Genomic DNA, 18,095 nt, shown 5'->3' on the forward strand with positions numbered 1-18,095 from the left:
GCAACCAGTTTACTTAAGAGTGTCAAGGGGGGAAACCCCTTGGAAATATTTCAGTGCCCATTGCCCAGGGCTCATATGCTTATTCCCTGTTTGACCAACTCTTGTAATTCCAGAGACGCAGGAAGACAATTCTAGTGTCAAGGGCTAGACTTTGGTGACTATAGTGTCCAGCATCCCAAATCTGCCTGGGATTCCCTGTGTCACTGTTCCGGGAGAGAGGACCCGGTTCCCCTCACTTCCAGCTCAACAGCTCCTGAGCTCCAGATCGTTGGACTTTGTTCGATGAAATTATTTTACTTTTAAGCATCCAGGAAAGTAAGGCATGGGCAGAAATATGGATTTCTTGTATAATTTCTTTTATTCAGATTCCCCATCATGTGTGCATGCACCAAGGAGCAGGCAGGTGGGCAGGGGGCTAGAAGGAAAGGACGGGAGTGCAGGTTTCCCCGAATCTCACGAGGCAGGACTGTTGCAGCTGCAACGCCTGCTGGCCAGACTTTGGCTTCCATTTTAGATGTGCCAACCAAATCGTCTTGGGGGCCTGGGTTGTCCTTCTCAAGCCAATCTTGGCACATAGGCTAGGCTGCTTGGGTAAACTGAGTCCCGTTTTCTGTCTGGGATGCACCCAAGTTCCCATAGTGCTCTCCGGAGCCTCCTCGCGAGTCGGTACCTAAAGCGAGACTCAGACATTGGCCCAGAGAGCAGAGGGCTGTGAGGCTGGTCGCAGACAGTGATGGCCCGGTCTCCTGGCCCCACCCAGCCCCGGGCCTGACGCTGTCCCTCCCCTCCTGGCAGACCCTGGACGGGCACATGGTGGTGCGCAGCCATGCCCGCGTGTCGTCCCTGACCCTGAAGAGCATCCAGTACACAGACGCTGGGGAGTATATCTGCACCGCCAGCAACACCATCGGCCAGGACTCCCAGTCGGTGTACCTCGAAGTGCAATGTGAGGAAAACGGTGGGAAGACAGGGGGCAGGGAGGGCCGTGCAGCTGCCAGGACCCGGCCCATGGTGGTTGGCCCCTGGCCATTTCAGAGCTGTGTCCCCAAGGCACCCCTTCACTCCATCCCCCGGCTTCTTACCAGTCTGCGTGTCTCCCTGTGCAGCTCATGGGAGGGGACCCCGATCTCTGCTGTCCCCCGGCACCAGCTCGGCCTCAAGGCATGACCAGCTTCCCGGTGCCCGGAGACAGAGTGGGGGGAGGGGTCACGATCGTGGCAGTCTTCCTGAGAGCTGTCGTCCTTCTTTGCAGATGCCCCCAAGCTTCAGGGCCCTGTGGCTGTGTACACTTGGGAGGGCAACCAGGTGAACATCACCTGCGAGGTGTTTGCCTACCCCGGTGCTACAATCTCGTGGTTCCGAGACGGCCAGCTGCTGCCAAGCTCCAACTACAGCAACATCAAGATCTACAACACCCCGTCCGCCAGCTACCTGGAGGTGAGACGTGGGGGCGGCGGGCAGGGTGGAGGAGGCGCCGTTTGAGGATGGGCAGGCTGCTGGACACAGCTAAAATCTTCTCGCTTGCTTCTCTAGCACGTCCTGAGCGGGGGAGCCACTGGCTGAGGAAGAAAGTGAGCCTCAGCCCTCCTTTTCTCCCCGGAGCTAGACGGGGGCCTGGGAGGCAGAGTGTGCCTCTCCCATGATCCCCTTTTCTGTTCTCTCTGGGTTCAGGCTCGGCTGCAGCTTTACTGATTCTATTCTCTACTAATTTTAGTTCAATAAATAAGGATCTGAGGTGGGGGCCCTTCCGTGGGACACTCGTAACTCAAGAGCTCCTTCTTTCTAAAGGTGACCCCGGACTCTGAAAATGATTTTGGAAACTATAACTGTACCGCAGTGAACCGCATCGGACAGGAGTCTTTGGAATTCATCCTTGTCCAAGCAGGTGAGCACCCCTTATGGCTGCACACCCTCACCCTTGCCGGCCCTTTTCATGACCTTCTGTGATGACAGGAGCATGGGAAGAAGAGGGGGTGAGAGTCAGGAGGCTGGGAGCTCTGCGGGCTTTGAGGATCTGGACATGGGACACGTTGGGAAAGAATTACATGGTGAGGTGGACCGGGGGAGACAGGATATAGACGACAAGATTCTCAAGAGTTGAAAGAAATGAGAGAGATGTGTTTCATGATGGGGAGTTACGTCCTGGGCCAAATCAGGCTCACCTGAGTCTCCACATGTGTCCTTTCCACAGACACCCCATCATCACCGTCCATCGACCAGGTGGAGCCATATTCCAGCACAGCACAGGTGCAGTTTGATGAGCCAGAGGCCACGGGCGGGGTGCCCATCCTCAGATACAAGGCTGAGTGGAGAGCAATAGACGAGGAGGTGTGGCACTCCAAGTGGTATGATGCCAAAGAAGGTAAGCTGGAGAGTGCCGGTTTACTTTAGAATGATGGCTCTGGGCTCACGCTCACCCCTTGCGTTCACCAGATGCTGGCACCCTGACTGCCCATTTGGGTGGGGTGCACACCGCTCCCCAATACTGAGAGAGGCCAGATGCCAGCACCTGCCGTCCTGTTGATGTTCCTATGCTGCAACGCCATTACCGGCCCCCCAGGCTTAGGGTGTGGTCACATCTTATGTGGAGTTATTGGCCTCTGCCCCCTGGTACTTCAGAACCTGGTTCTCGTGACCCTGCCGGGACAGATGAGGCCAGCGTAGCCACATGCCAAGCGGAAGCCCTGCTCAGGTGCTGAGCACAGCCAGAGGAGTCCAGTCCACCCCTGCTCTGCATATTTGAGTTCCATGTGCTTCAGGTTCTCTGCTGTCACCCATCCAGTCCTGCTTGCGTCTATTCAGGGACTGCTCTGTAATTAGCCAAATGATCAGAGCCAGCAAGACAGGTCTGCTCTTACGTCAATCCTATGATATATTTCCAAACCACAGATTTGAAAAATAACCCTTGGGTGACTGCAGTTTGAAGTCTCTGAGCTCGGATCATGTCTCCCTGAGGACTGAATATATTTATGTCTGACTCTCCCTTTGGGGTTTAATTGGAATAACTCAGTGAAGTAGGTTTTGTTTCTGTAGACATTTTTAATCCTGGAAATAAGGGTAGAATTGGGAATGGGCTAGGACACGGTGTCATAGCACTTCAGAGACATCTTCTAACCCAGGTTTACTGAGCATTCGTCCTGCCAGGAAGCTCCTGTCACTCCTTCAGCTTTGGGGAGGGCTTGGAGGACTTTCTGGGTAATCAGGATTAGAGCTAGAAGAAAATGATCCTTGACCTCCCTGACTCCCCCCCGAAACCTCGTACCAAATCTGTGGCTTTTTTTTTTTCTAGTTAACTTTTTTATTGTGGTAAAATATATTTAACATAAAATGTATTATTTTAACCATTTTTAAGTGTACAGTTCGGTGGCATTAAATACATTGACGTTGTTGTGCAACCATCACCACTGTCCATCTCCAGAACTTTTTCATCATCCTAAACTCAATACCCATTAAACAATAACTCCCCATTCCCTCCTTCCCCCAGCCCCTGGCAACTACCATTCTACTTTCTATAGAGTTGACTAGTAATAGTCTCTGTATAGTTGACCCTTCTAGGTACTTCATATAAGTGGAATAATACAACATGTGTCCTTTTATGTCTGGCTTATTTCACTTAGCATAATGTCCTCAAGGTCCATCCATGTAGTGTGTGTCAGAACGTCATTCCTTTTTAAAGCTAGATAATATTCCATGGTATGTATCGACCACATTCTGTTTATCCATTCATCTGTCAGCAGACACTTGGGTTGTTTCCACATTTTGGCTGTTGTGAACAATGCTGCTGTGAACGTGAGTGTACAAATACCTATTCCAGTCCCTGCTTTCAGTTCTTTTGCACATATATCCACAAGTGGAATTGCTGGATCAAATGATAACGCTATGTTTCATTTTGGGGAGACCTGCCCTGCTGTTTTCCATAGCAGCTACACCACTTCACCAACAGCCTTTTCCTCCTTTGTGACCCTTTCCATATTTTCATGACAGCCAGCGTGGAGGGCATCGTCACCATCGTGGGCCTAAAGCCCGAGACAATGTATGCGGTCCGGCTGGCGGCCCTCAATGGCAAGGGTCTGGGCGAGATCAGCGCAGCCTCCGAGTTCAAGACGCAGCCAGTCCGTAAGTAAAGCCAGCTGCCCAGCCTCTTCCCCTGGGGGGCAGGTGGGGCCATGAGCGGGCCCATCCACTGTTCAGATGACAGCTTTTTGTCTTTCAGACCCCTCTGTTCACGGTGGTCCCATCTCCTAGTTCTCTCACCCTCGGTGATGGCTGATACCCAGTCCCTTTGTCCTCACTTTCTTTTTTTTTTTTTTTTTTTTGCGGTACGCGGGCCTCTCACTGTTGTGGCCTCTCCCGTTGCGGAGCACAGGCTCCGGACGCGCAGGCTCAGAGGCCATGGCTCACGGGCCCAGCCGCTCCGCGGCATGTGGGATCCTCCCGGACCGGGGCACGAACCCACGTCCCCTGCATCGGCAGGCGGACTCTCAACCACTGCACCACCAGGGAAGCCCCTGTCCTCACTTTCTTGAAGGGCTTGGTGACACCATCGTAGCAGCTGGTCCAGTTTGGTAGAATAACAGCCAGGGAGGAAAACCACTAACACATGTTCTTAAAGACAATAGGAAGGATCACGGCTGCGTGGTAGGGAGGGATTTGGGTAGATTTGCTTTTTGTCACCAGGGCCCTAAGCACCCGGTGACCTGAAGGAAGACAGTAAAGTCAGTGACAGTTGACATAATTAGTTGTGGGATTTTTGATGCAGCAGAGATACTCAGTTACAGGAAAACGGAGCCTGCTGTAGAGTGTATGAGCAGCAGCAAAACCCCAGCAAGGCCAATGGGAAAAACATGGCCTCTGACGTTCCTGCCTCTCCTCCCTTCCCACACCCAGAGCACAGTCGGGGTCTCCCTGGTCAAGGCCTCTTTCAGGAGTCACTTCTTCCTGATCCCATTCAGGGTTGCAGCTCTGTCTCCATCACTCCCTGTTTCCTTAAACCAGGCATGCCGTACTTTTCCCTCCCTTCCCGCACATAGCCAGGCTCTGGGTGAGCCCTGGTCTAGTCCTATCCCTCCACAGACTGGAGTTCCTGCCCTGGGAGAATGGTGAGTCCATCCGGGTGAAGAAGGTGCTGTAGCACAGACTCCCCCAGTGGTCACAGAGCTCCCTGGGCCCTCTCTGACTCCTGGGATTAAAAAGCACGTGGGGGAATCCTTTGCTTTCTTCTCTCTGAAGCCGGGGGCCTGGGAAGTGATCCCCTTACCTCTTCCCAGAAGTAGAAAACCTGTCTCGTCTTCCTCGTACAGGAATTGCTTCTTTCTGGATTTGAAGTAATTTGATAATTTGAGTTTCCAGCTCCGTGTGTTCTGCGGATCCTATTCATTTCTTTTACATCTTATTTTTTTTTCTTGGGTCTGTCTCTTGTCTTTTCTTTTCGTCTGTGTTCCATCCATGGGATATGCAGATAGCCCTCTTCCACGTAAGTGCCTCTTCATACCTCATTACCTGTTTCTATAGCGTTAACATCTGCTAGTTCTAGTTTTTAATTTAGTTCTGGTCCCTTTTGTCCCCTAGAGGCTGAAGTAGATGATATCGTCCGGGCCCTAACCACACTGACCTTAGTCTAGTTGTGCTCTTGTTAATGTCCGTAGGTTACTCCAAGAGGCTAACACTCGTCCTGTTTTAGAGCATGCAATTTTTGTGTCTTTTGAAATTGTGTTTATTTATTAATTTCTGTGTGTGACGATTACCCTGTGGCAACATTTTGCTGAGCCAAGCGTGGCGGAGGTGTGCAGAGGGTCTCTGAATAACAGGCTATAGCCCCGTCTCACCTTTAGCCAGGTTGCCAGAAAAGTGACCACAGCCTCGCCAGGCCTCTGTTCAAAATCCCTTCATGGGCACAAGAACCCGGAAGGATGTTCACATTTGCTTTTAGGAGGTGAAAGAACTGAGCTCACTACCTCTCCCTTTTCTGTCTGACAGGATGGTAGCTGGAAGGTTCTAGGGAGAATGGGTAGGGGAACCTCGTGCAGCAGCAGCTGCGGTTGTAAAGTGCAGCATGAACTTGGGTTCAAATCACGGGTACATGCATCCTGCAGGGGAGTTAAACCCCCAGTTCTGGTCAACTCTGTTCTCTAGCAGTAGGTTACTTGCAACGTGGATTTCCATGTTTGGGAAAACTGACCAGCTACTTAGTAGCTCTACTGCCAAGAATGCAGAAAGAGGGTGATTCTCCCCAGGAAGGACACCCTAATCGTGTAAGCTATAAATAGTGGATCTGGGAGCAGGGGTGACAGGAAGCACACCTGCTGCTCCGGGAACAGAACTGTGGTCTGGTCTCAGCCAGCATAGATGCCCCCCAAACTTTGCGTCCACTGAGGCTCAGCTTCTTCCCAGGCTGAGCTCAGAATGGTGGAGGGAAGTCTTAAGCTGCACACTCTTTTCATAAGAAGCTCCTGGCTCCTGAAAGGCACTCAGGGAAGCTTATCTTTTGGAAATTTATTCAGAAATACTGCAGCAACAGCAGAAACTAAGTAGCTCAGTGTAGGCGTTCTGAGATTTCGAGCAAGTGCTAAATCTACTCTCTCAGCAGAGTTGGTTCCTGAATGGACCGGTTCTGGAAGGATTCGGAATCATGTGTTGGGTGGAGCTGACGGCTAGGGCTGGCAACTCAGCTCTGCCCTGATTGCATTCAGAAGGCACGAGGGCACCTTCCTCCTGGATCTTTACCTGGTCTTCGGGTGTCCTCTCCTCTAGATTTAGCAGTGAACGAAGGCCGGCTTCGTTATATGACAGAGAGGAAGGCTAGGGTCAGGCCTCCTTCTGAGTGTCTAACCAGTAACGGGGTTTTGAGTACTGAATCGGAGGAACTGGGTCTTGAAATTCAAAGGTCATAAGCGGTTTTCATTCACTGCCAGCCCAGCCTTTGTTAGAGTGAGAATTTTTTTTGTTTGTTTTAAAAGCCAACATTTAATTTTTTTTAGAAAAGGAGACCTCTAGATTTTATTGTTTGTTGTCTGCCAGTATGAAGATGGATAATTAACCAAGATTCCAAAAAGTCCTTTGGAAGATGGTGGGGTCAGTTCTCTATTCCAAGTCAATCGTGAGTGATACAGCAGCAGGCATTGCTAGTGTCATGAAAGGTCAGTTTTCTCAATCACCTAATAAAGGTATGGCTTAAAGAATTAAAAAGCAAACTTCTTTTAGATAAAGAGAATGTGGCACAGTTTTAGAGTTGAATGTGCCTTTTGCAATGGCTTGAGCGGAGTAAGAGAATATTATGCTCTCACTAGAGTTGGTTCTTATGGACTTTCCTTGCACCCTCATAGCCTTCCTAGAGTTGCTGAAGTGAGGATGTTTGCCCAAGGGGTATCCTGTCATGCCTAGAGCCATCCTGAGAAAAGGTTACCCTTGGAAGGAAGATGCCAACGTTTGCCACTGCCAGAACAAACCCCAGTTATTGCTGCTAGAAAATGAGGATAAGTTTTAGGAAGGACCTTCTCTGAGTTCTCACTCCCATTCCTTGAAAGACACAAAGGCTGTCGGAACTTGAACAAGAGCGGCCATCAGTTTAGCTGTGGGCTTACACCGAGCCCAGGAACCAGGGGTGTTGGTTTCTGAAGCTGGCTTATCTTGGCCACGGACAGTGCATTCCCCTGCTGTGATGTCGGGGTGCAGGTGCACAGCCTGCTCCTGTAGCACTGGAGGTAGGCGCTGGGTACACCCCACCTCCAAGGAGGAGACAGTATAGGGTCAGCAGGGGCTGGCACCCGGGACAGAGTCAATGCTGCCGGCCCCTCCGGGTTGGGAGGCGTAGGGGAGAGCCATTCCTCAGCACTTGAAGTTTGTTGAAATGTCTCAATATTAGTGTTGCTCTCATGGTTCCTTAATAGACTACTCCACATTTGGGGGCATGAATATGTCAAAACAGGGATGAGCAGGTGAAACTAGCCAATATCTCAAGGACACCTGCTTCGGAGCGGCCCGATTTGAAAGCCAGGCTTACCTGTTGGGAGGTCCCTTTGTTTCTGTGAAGGCAAAGGAAGCTGTGGCTCTAATGGGACAAATGGAATTCCAACCTGGGAAAAAGTCCCTGTTTCATGTATTTTTAGGCCAGGTGTCTGCGTGCTGTCAAGAAACTCTTAGGTGGAAAGTTCACAACCTCTGTTTGCCCTGAGTGGGGCTGCTTCCCTCTCAGAGCTGCTAAAGCCCTAAAGAAATGATGTGACAATTTATTATGACTCTTTCCTCCACGAATGAACCACACACCTTCAGAATCTCATTGCCTGAATGTTACCTCTTCATCTGCTTCTGTACCATGAAGCGACACAGACCATTTCTTTCCGGGTATAAAGGTTATAAGTGAGTCTCTACTTTTTAACAGAGGCATCTTGAGACTCTTTTGCTTTCACAGTTCGCCCCCTAGATGGCACATGGCAAGTAGAAGTTAAAGCATTGTAATATAGTGTGGTTAAAGCACATAAAACCCTATCCCTTTGCCAGAATGATATGGACAATCACGCGAACGATTCAAGCCAATAAATAAATAAATAAAAAGGAAAAAAAAGGAGAGAGAGAGACACTTTTACCAGAATTAACCAGGCTATCAAGTCATGATGAGTTAGTAGCCTGTCTTGCTCTGATTCCAGTGACATTGTACTCGATGGTTTAATGAGGTACCCTCATCTGGAAGGTACAAGAAAGACAGAACCATGAGTGTCAACGCAATGTTGGAGATGCAGTGCTGTTTTTCCAAATGTTTGTACAGCTCTCAAAGGGGACTGTGTGTTGTGATTGCTGACGGAATAACTTCTGAATGTTTGCCAATGAAAAACTAAAGATCCCTTCGGTGTCCAAAACGTCTCAGATGCACCATTTTAAAGGTTCTCCATGCAGAAAGTTGGTTAGCATTAACTTCGTTAGTCCCGGCCCCTCGAACATTCCCTTTCTCTCGAGGGCAAGAATGACACTCGATGTTAATTTGCTTTGCCCCCTGCGCACACTGCAGCAGCCAGAGCATCACATTTCATAGGGTTTGGAGGGCAGCAGTGGCTGTCATACCATCCAGATGCCGACCCATCCCTACCTCGCCCAGTCACAAACATTAAGGAGGATAGTTGTTTCTGTTTCTTTGGGACCTTGAAATCAGAGAGTGAGGCACACAGGTTGTGCTATAAATACGCGCCATCCACGTAGGTATATGCCTGTGTATACACATGAAGAGGTAGGTAATGGCAAAACCAAAGTGCTTTTCCCCTCTTCTGCTGGTTCACCTTAAGCTGGGGTCCAAGTTCCCTTCTCTCCTGACACCTGATCCGATGGAGACAGCTGGTCCTGCGGAACCGGCTCTTTGTTTTCAGGCAGGGTTGGAGGCCTCTGCAGCTGTTCCTGGCCCAGTCCCTTACCTGAACGGCAGGGCCTGGCAGGCGCACAGGCTCAGGGTTTGAAGTCAGAGAGGCCCTGCTCTCTGCTGGGCCGCCGGCCACCTGTTCTCACGCATGGGGTTCTCCTTCCCACTTCTAACTCGCTTCAGCTTCTCTTACTGACACGCCCGGGTTGCCTCTTCCATTCTTCCCTTCAGTATCTGTGTGCCTCGATGATCTTTTTTTCCCCTTTTTTTTCACCTTCATTTTTCTTTCCTCAGCGGCTCCTGCTAGCTCCTCCACCCCTGTTCCATTGTCTCATCTGGATAGTGAGTACCATTTTCTTCATCCATCTCTCTGCAGGTTGCTTGCTCTCTGCCAGCCACAGTGGGCCTGCCTCACGTTACCTCCCTTACCAGGTGCTAATTCCACTCTGTGGGTGGAGAGCAGCACGGGGTTTTAGAGAAGCAGATGAGAAGTAGGCACAGGTCCGCTCAGATGCACGGTGGACAGCTCTCCCCGCAAGAGGAGGCGAGTGGGAAGCGTGGCTCTGGACAGAAAACCCCGCAGACAGGCTCCCTGAGGCTGTGGCAGCCCCAGCCCTGTCCTCGGGATTCATAGCAGGCTGATTGTTTGGAGAAGCCAAAGGAATTCCCCAAGAAAAATGTCTGTTCTGCAGGGTCATCAGAAATGTTTGGGTCACTGTGTTTTCACCCTTCATTTTAATCGGCATAGTTGGATTCAGACATTGAAATTAGATAGCGAGGTCTATAGCTTTTGCTTTCTCCATAAATGCATATATTTCTCGTAAATGCTTGTGGGAAAAGAAGCAGTGTCTGCTTGCAGATGTGCCCGACCGTAGGCCCTTAGGCACATTGTTGAACCCTTTACCAGGGAGCCTTGTTTTTTCTCCTCTATAAAACACGAGAAGTAATCGTATCCCCGCCCCCGGCAAATAACAACAAACCTGGCGTTTATCAAGCTGTTTGCCCACCTAGGAGCAGTGCCAGTAAGCCGGCCGTGGTGTCGCCTGGTCGGTCTCAGGCTTTGTCACCCTGCCTGAGCCTCACTCGTTTACCACCTTATTTCATTCGGCTGCCATGCCCTTTTGTTCCCCTGAGTCCCCGGGCGTAGGGAGAGCTCCGGGCCTCCCACTGTCCGGAGTGATGAACCCAGCACTCCAGAGGGAAAGAGCAGAGTGAGACAGCTGCTGAGCGAGACCCGGGTGTCACGCCAGCATGTGCGCAGAGCAGCAGGCAGTGCAGCCGGTGGGGCTGCCCGGCTGACCCTCACCCCTCGGTGCCGCAGAAGCCCTGCACCTTGGGTGGAACCTCGGGAGTGATTCAAGCCCCAGGCTCAGAGCCCTTTGCGGCATCTACTTGACTTGGAAACAAGCCCGCCTACCCCACGCACTGCTTTCCAGGCAGTGGACTGTAGCAGCAGGAATTCAGGTTTGGGGACCAGGGTCAAATACCAGCTCCACTACTTTTGTATGTAACTCCATGACCTTGAGTGAGTCACCCCACCTCTCCGAACCTCACACTTCTTATCTCCCAAAGGAAGGAAAGATTCTACCTACTCTATAGGTATTTATGATAATTAAAGATTACGTATGAAAAACACAAAACACAGTGCCCAGCACGTAGTAGCTGGAATTCATAGTAAGAATAAATGAGAGTTATGTTACTTCTTGCTGCGTGAGAATAATTTGTCAGCAAAATCACTGATAATCTCTTTAAAATACCTACGTTCATATTGATAAATCAGGGAAGAAGGAAATGAGAGAATACCTGCTTCACCATCTCTCTTTTCTTTATAATAATGCCTTAATATATATACACACACATAGATATGTATTTATAAATTTAATTTATCTCCGTTCCCTCTTTCACCTTTCTGTGCCCTTTCCATCCTTCATGTTTCCATAGCAACCTGGCCTCTTCCTGCCTTTACCACCACCAAACCATCTAGTGAGTACAGAGCTTAGCTGCCCAGGGCCAGACTGCCGCTTGTGGCAGAGCCGACTCCTGGGTCACAGTGCTGTCCCTGGTTCCCCCCCGAGTGCTGAAAGCAACAGTTGTGCGTGCACGGAGGCTCCTCGCCTGGTGTGGGTCCCTAAGCATGCTGTCTGCCTGGCCAAGAGAGCAGACCCAGTGTCACCGAAAGAACTGGGGTGATTCTTGAAGAAAACTCTGTGCACAAGGAGACTTTTCCAAATTTACCCACAAGTTAAAAAACCAGAAAATGATTAGAGAAATGCCGAGGAGACAAAAGGAGAGCATCTCGTCCCAGCTTTCATTGTCTCTCCCCCTCTGACACACACACATACACACACACACACACACACACACACACACACACACACAGAGAGAGAGAGAGAGAGAGAGAGAGAGAGAGAGAGAGAGAGGCTAAAATAGAATAGCTAGAAGACTGAGAACAAGGAGGGAAGGAATAGAAGCTGGCTGCCCGGGGAAAGGGAGAGGGTGAGGAAGGAGGGAGCCTCTGCTCCCTGACAGCGCGCCCTCCTTTGCCTCCTGCAGAGTGTGGCAGTGTGTGCCCCGAGCACGCGGGGAAGGAGAGGGGCTTCTAGCCTCCCTCGTGCTAGAAAAATTATGGCCTCAAAAAGCATAACCAGGCTCTGTCAAGTTTGTGTGCTGAAAGTCTAGATGAAAGTTCTGGAATTCAACTCCTGATGGCCAAACTGTACCATCTTTCCCATCACGGAAAACGTTACACTTCATCACAATCCGTAACATGTTCCAAGCTAGTCTTTATAACGCTCTAATGATGTAGGCTTGTGCGTTAGGCCTTAAACTCCCTGACAAGTCAACTGGAACGTGTGTGTGTGTGTCCACAGCTGTGTGCGAGGTTTAGATTTTATAATACTTCTGAGTGCACAGGAAGAATGACGTGCATCCCATCAAGGGTAGTCAGAGCAGAAGGCAGAAAGCAAGGATGCAAAGTACAGCTCCCACTCCACTCCCTGGGCCAGGGTTTCTGATACAGAATTGAACAGAGAAGAAAAGAGTTTCTGCGTTTTGCACGGAGTGGTTCTCTTTTCTACTGCAGAACATAGCTGACAGTCTGCTTTCTTGGTGTTCTCTCCGTGTGCGTGCTGCAGTGAATTTTAATTCCTGATGCTTTTGAGGTTACATTTTGTGAGCAGAGCAGAGCAGGCGACAATGAGCTGTGCTCACATGGGTTTAATTCAGGTGATGGGTTTCTCTGCATTTGGAAAAGGAATGAAATTAACAGCACCCTTTCATCTGCTAACAGCGATGCTCTAGTCCTTTGCAGCTTGACTGCAGTGTGTGCCGTGCAGAGCATAGCGGGAAAAGGCTACACAATGCATTTGCACAACTTGGGTCATATTTAAGGTGTCTCACTGTAGGTTGGTCTTCTCTGGAAGGAAAACAATCTTGGATCCAGATTTTTCCTTCAGGAGGAATTAGGTGTCTCTCCCCTGACATAGGTTTAACTTTTAAACATCAGGCATTTCTTCCCACAGGTAAAATGATTAGCAGTGACATCCAAAGAGAAGAAAGTTTGAGTCTTCTTTGTTTTGAACCACTTGACTACTGACCCAAATTGTAGGTCCCAGTGGATACCGGGATAAAGGAAAGACAGTCACGATTGGGCAGCAGCCTGTATTTAGCATGAACATATTTCTCAACTGTAAGGCAGAATGGAGCACGTGTGAATTGCAGTGAAACTAACAGCAGAGTAGCTGGAAGCGTCCAAAAATCCATCAATCATCAGTCAGTCAGTAGGGTTGAATGTAAATAATGTCTTTTATTTTTGCTTCTGTGTGTGTGTATTGATTCATTTATAACTATGAATGAATGAAGGTAGCCTAAGTAAAATCAAAGGAGAAACTGCTCAGTTGTCTATAATCCCGGCAGGCACCCTTGGTTGGAAGGTGCCAGACGCTGTGCAGTGTCGGACAGTGAGAAACAAACACTCTTATCAGCTCACGGTGGCAAGGGACTGTGTCACGTGGTTGAAGCATTTCTCTCGAATCATTTTTAAACGTTGGTGTGCTTTGGGCAGAAAGGTATCTTCACCTTCCTTTTTTGTCCTCCTTAACGCCAACTGGTAATAGCCAAAATGCCCCTTGGCCTGTGAAAGTTAAGGTGGGAAACCCAAAAGGCCTTTTGTTGAAGCAGAATCACTCAGCAACAAATCAGATGTAAATATAACATAGGACAAAAAGGAGCATAGGCAAATCCAAACAAGAAAGCTGTTTTTTTCATTGTAAAAATCAAACCCGTGTCTTATCCATTCACCACAAGTCTAAAATGCCCGAACATGTGTTTAATGTCAAATTCTTAGCTCATTGAGCCAGGGGTTCAGTTTCTGCTGCTTAGTGTTGACAGAGTTATGGTCTCAACCTCCGGAAGGAAACCTATTCCCTTTCTGCACCGGCCTCTTTTTTTTATTATTATTTTGTTAGAATCTTTATTATACTACTTCATGGTTCTTTACTTAACTGTTTTTTTCATTGAAGTATAGTTGCTGTATAATATTATATAAGTTACAGGTATACAATATAGTGATTCACAACTTTTAAAGGTTATACTTCATTTATAGTTATTATAAAATATTGGCTATATTCCCTGTGTTGTATAATCTATCCTTGTCGCTTATTTTAAACCAAATAGTTTGTACCTCTTCCCCACTGGTACCCATTGTGCTAAGTGAAATAAGTCAGACAGAAAAGGATAAATACTGTATGATGTCACTTATATGTGGAGTCTAAAAAATACAACAAACTAGTGAATCTAACAAAACAGAAGCAGACTCACAGACGTAGAGAACAAAATACTGGCCTCTTCTTTTATATGTGTCTTGATTGGTTATCTCATGGTGGCCCCTAGGATAACATGGGTAGACGAATACGGCAGTGAGATGAGATCCCTGGCCATCTTCTCTACCTGCATCCTCCAACCCTCGCTCATCCCACACCTGCCTCCTCATTGCGCCAAAGGAAACATGAAATGACTTCTTAATGTAATGCAATATTTTGTTCTTCCAGGGCACACGGTCTGCGCCTTAAAAATCATGGGACTCTTCCTTCATGACCATGCTCTGTTTCATTGCCCTTGTTTTCCAAGGATGCCGAGACATTTCTGGAATCTGTGAAGAATAACTTGCCTTGTGTTTCTCCTTCAACAGTCTCCTGGATTGACTTTGGCATCTGGGTCCTGACAGAGACACCTCCCCATTTCAAAACAAGTTTCCATGCTCCTCCTTGATGTGGTATTAATATGCAGTGTTGCAGCTGTAGCTAATGCTTACTGGTGTTGTTAACCAAATGCTCTTTATGATTTGTTAGTCTTCTATCTCCGGGCAGTTTTACTGCCCTTCCAATGTTTCCTATATATGCTGCTAATTTAATTTAATTTCTCCTTTTATTTAGTCTGTGATTTTGTTGTTGATTTTTCTCCCTGCCCATTGTTTACATCAGTTTTTAATTTTTTTGTATTTTCCATGTGATCTCCTCCACTTTCCTTTCAACCAATCATGTGCGTGCGTATCATGTGACTTTGTCATGTGGCTTGCATGGTGCTGATGATGTCGTCCACGCTGGTGAACAGAAGGTAAAACTCTTTGTTCTGATTAGTGAAATAAATCTGGGACCACAGCCTGGCACGTAGGGCCCACTCATTTCTTCCTGTCTTGGATTTCCTAAGCAAAGCCATTTGAGAGATTTCCTCTTGTTCTCAATCAATGCAAATCCAGAATTCATCATCCTTCGTAGCCTTTACATGACAATTTGATGCCATGACAGCCTTCGGTTTAATGGTTTGCTTCAAGAAATTTGGCTACAGTAAAACCACTTTAGCCATGGCAGAATTTGCACCTTTGAATTTTTACCAGATAGCTCATAAACATGATTTCCCAGAAAGCAATGTTGCAAGTGAGCTTTATAGCATTGTTGTTTAACTTTCGTAGTTCTACAAACCACAGCTGCTCTAAAATGTCACATTTCCATAAAAACATAACATTGCTACAGAGAGAAACGTATCAATCCCAAAGGTTGTGTTTGCTCAAAACCAATGAGAGAGTTTCATAAAATTCATGCAGATTGAAGGCTTTCTGAAATGAGAGATTGAAGAATTTGGAATTAGAGCAGTTTGGCTGTGATGGCCGAGGTGTCACTTTTCAAGTGACCCACCTCCCACTCCGGGCAGGAGGGAAGAAAAATCAAAGCAAAAGTCACTTGACAATTACCATGACTGGAGAGCCATGTAATCCAGAAGCACACAATTGACCCTTGCAGCAAAGGCAAAAAAAAATTATAGCCTAATTAAGCACACAGGAGTGACAAAATAATTAGTTAATATTGTGACTGTCACAACCTTTTAAAAACATTTCTTATTTACCATGAAGAGTAAAGGAAGCCTCTGCTCACTACTTCCCCCAGTAAAATCAAACATCCATTCAAACCTACCCTGGGAGTCACATGTGTGACTAACTGAAAACTTGTACTTCACGTCACAACCTGAGACACACGGGCTAAACTGATCACAAAAGCGAAACTAACACCAGTAACCCCCCCGCCCAGGGCGCCCGTGCATGCGAGGGGTCCCCGGCGACCTCGCTCCTCTGAGAGCTGATTGGGCGACATTCACACGAACAAAACCATCGGCCATTCGTCTCGCATGTGCTCTGTCCCTGGTCTGTCCTGTGTCCCGTGCACCCCACGTGTGTGAGCCCTGTGTGTGCCACCCCTCGCCCTCCGCATTGACACCCTCTGAGGACTTCAGCTCTCTGGGCATGGCCACCGTGCCCCAGTTTAGTCCCATTTACAACCAGACTCCTGGACAGGGTCTTGGATGGGAGGCATCCTCGTTTCCAAAAATGGAGATGTTTAACATTTACATCGTATGAAATAAAGGAGGGATGTCCCCAAATCAGGAAACCTCCATAGTGCTAAAAACTTGGACCTAGCTTAAAAAATTATCTTAATCTGTGAGTCTTAGGGCAGAGGAAAGAACATTGGGAACCTATGATTGTATAAACTCCAAGTCCCACACACAAAAATGTGGTTTCATTATTTCCCTGAGGGAGACAAGCTCTTTTCAGACTTGGGGTGACTGCTCAGAGGCTGAACCTTTCCCCTGAAAGCTGAAGTGTAAGCAGATATTGGGTTGAAACCCCTCAGTTTCTTCTGTAAAACCAAGTTGGGTCATTTCTGTGCAATGCTGTGACTCAGAATGCAGCGCGAGGTAGAAGCTCGTTCACACCTCTGAGGAGAGATCTCTTGCAGACATTTTGAGCAAGGCTAGAAGTGTTTGAAGGTGTTTCCCACAGTTGCCCTAGAAACACACCTTAGCAGTGGTCTTGGCTGTCAGTAGAAAATTTGGCCAGTACTAAAATATCACCTCAGGAGCCTGTGGAATTCCGAAGCGTGATCACCCCCTCATCAAACCGCCCCTCTCCTGCCATTTGCAAGGGGGCAGGCAGAGGACGGTTACTCAGATGAGCAACAAGCGGCAGAAAATGGCCTTTAATAATAAACTTGAAGGGAGTGGAGAGGCTGGAACAAATAAGATTTACAGAGGAGAAAAATATTAGTTAGGGATGGTTCCTCTGGGCATTAGTAAGGGTTTCAGGTGAGTTAAGCCTAATGAAGAGGGTTTAAGTGAACAGTGGGTTGGTTGTATGCCCACAATAGATTAAATCCAGTGTCCACTACCCTCCGCTCCCCCCCTGCAAAATTGCCTACGATGTGATTAACGTATGGCAGGTGTCCGTGCACCTTCTGTATCCATCCAGAAGAAGGAAGATGAACACAGGCATTGAGAACAGCCCAGGGCCACTTGGCCTCTGAGCCCACAGAGCTCTGCAGGGAGGGGTCCATGGCAGGGAAGCTCAGACACCTGGCCCAAGGGCACAGGCATGGGTTTGTTGGAAGTGTAAATTTGAGCCCCTGATGCCAAAGTTTATTTCTGGTATCATGACATCACACAACAGTGGGTCCCGCTTCCTCCATGCCTCCATCAGCTACCGAGGACTCTGCATAAATGGGACTCCCTTCCCACCAGCATGTATGTGATGAGACGCCCCCTGCACCCCCCTGTTCGTGTGCTGCATGTCTGAGCATGGATCCCTCCCCACCCATTTATAATGATCTTTTTTTCTTTAGCTACTCACACTGACTTGTACTAGGAAATGCTGATTCTGATGAACTAAACTCTTTAACACCCACTCTTCCTTCTTAGATCGAAAACATCACTAACCCTCCCTTCCACTGCCCCCTCCTTTATTTTTTACAGCTGTGTGTCTGGATTGCCACGGTCTTTGGCAGGTCGACATAGACTTTTCACCAGGGGTTCTGCTCTAATTGCCTTTATTCCTAAGGATTCCCAGCACTGGTGGTTACCAGGGTAGAAAGCTAGCATGAAGGGACCAAGGCAGTGATGTATATCAGCCCGGATCCTGTGGGCAGGAACCGCGGGGTTCAGCAAGTGCCCGTTTCCCTAGGGTTTACCAGTGTGAGGGCTAAAACCTCCCAGGAGCCTCGTACTTCTTAATAACGAACCTCACGTCCATGAAATAGTGTTGGAGATGTTCACGCACCCACCTTGTGACCTCGGAGGCAGGAGCCAAGTTCATTGTTGGTGACGGCGGTTATTTCTGTCTTAACTTCCTCAGCCTGCATCAGCCCCCATACCACGAGCCATACCTTTGTGGCCATCTTTTCTTTTTAGGATGATGAAACAAAGATAATTG

At 48.3% G+C, this 18,095-nt stretch overlaps 1 protein-coding gene across 9 annotated transcripts in view; it reads left to right on the forward strand.

Moving 5' to 3' along the window:
* Positions 1-18,095, forward strand: part of NCAM1 (neural cell adhesion molecule 1) — a 320,188-nt gene that overhangs the window by 275,464 nt on the left and 26,629 nt on the right. For 6 of the 9 annotated variants that reach the window (XM_060160411.1, XM_060160404.1, XM_060160405.1 and 3 more), the window contains 5 exons: positions 796-946; positions 1,253-1,437; positions 1,789-1,885; positions 2,192-2,362; positions 3,985-4,116. In XM_060160411.1, the coding sequence (XP_060016394.1) occupies positions 796-946; positions 1,253-1,437; positions 1,789-1,885; positions 2,192-2,362; positions 3,985-4,116 (736 nt within the window). Of the gene's footprint in view, positions 1-795; positions 947-1,252; positions 1,438-1,788; positions 1,886-2,191; positions 2,363-3,984; positions 4,117-5,458; positions 5,474-18,095 lie in introns of all 9 variants that reach the window. The other 3 variants (XM_060160402.1, XM_060160403.1, XM_060160407.1) reach the window with 1 other exon arrangement.

Source organism: Lagenorhynchus albirostris, chromosome 9 (genome assembly GCF_949774975.1).
Source record: "Lagenorhynchus albirostris chromosome 9, mLagAlb1.1, whole genome shotgun sequence".
Classification (NCBI taxonomy): domain Eukaryota; kingdom Metazoa; phylum Chordata; class Mammalia; order Artiodactyla; family Delphinidae; genus Lagenorhynchus; species Lagenorhynchus albirostris.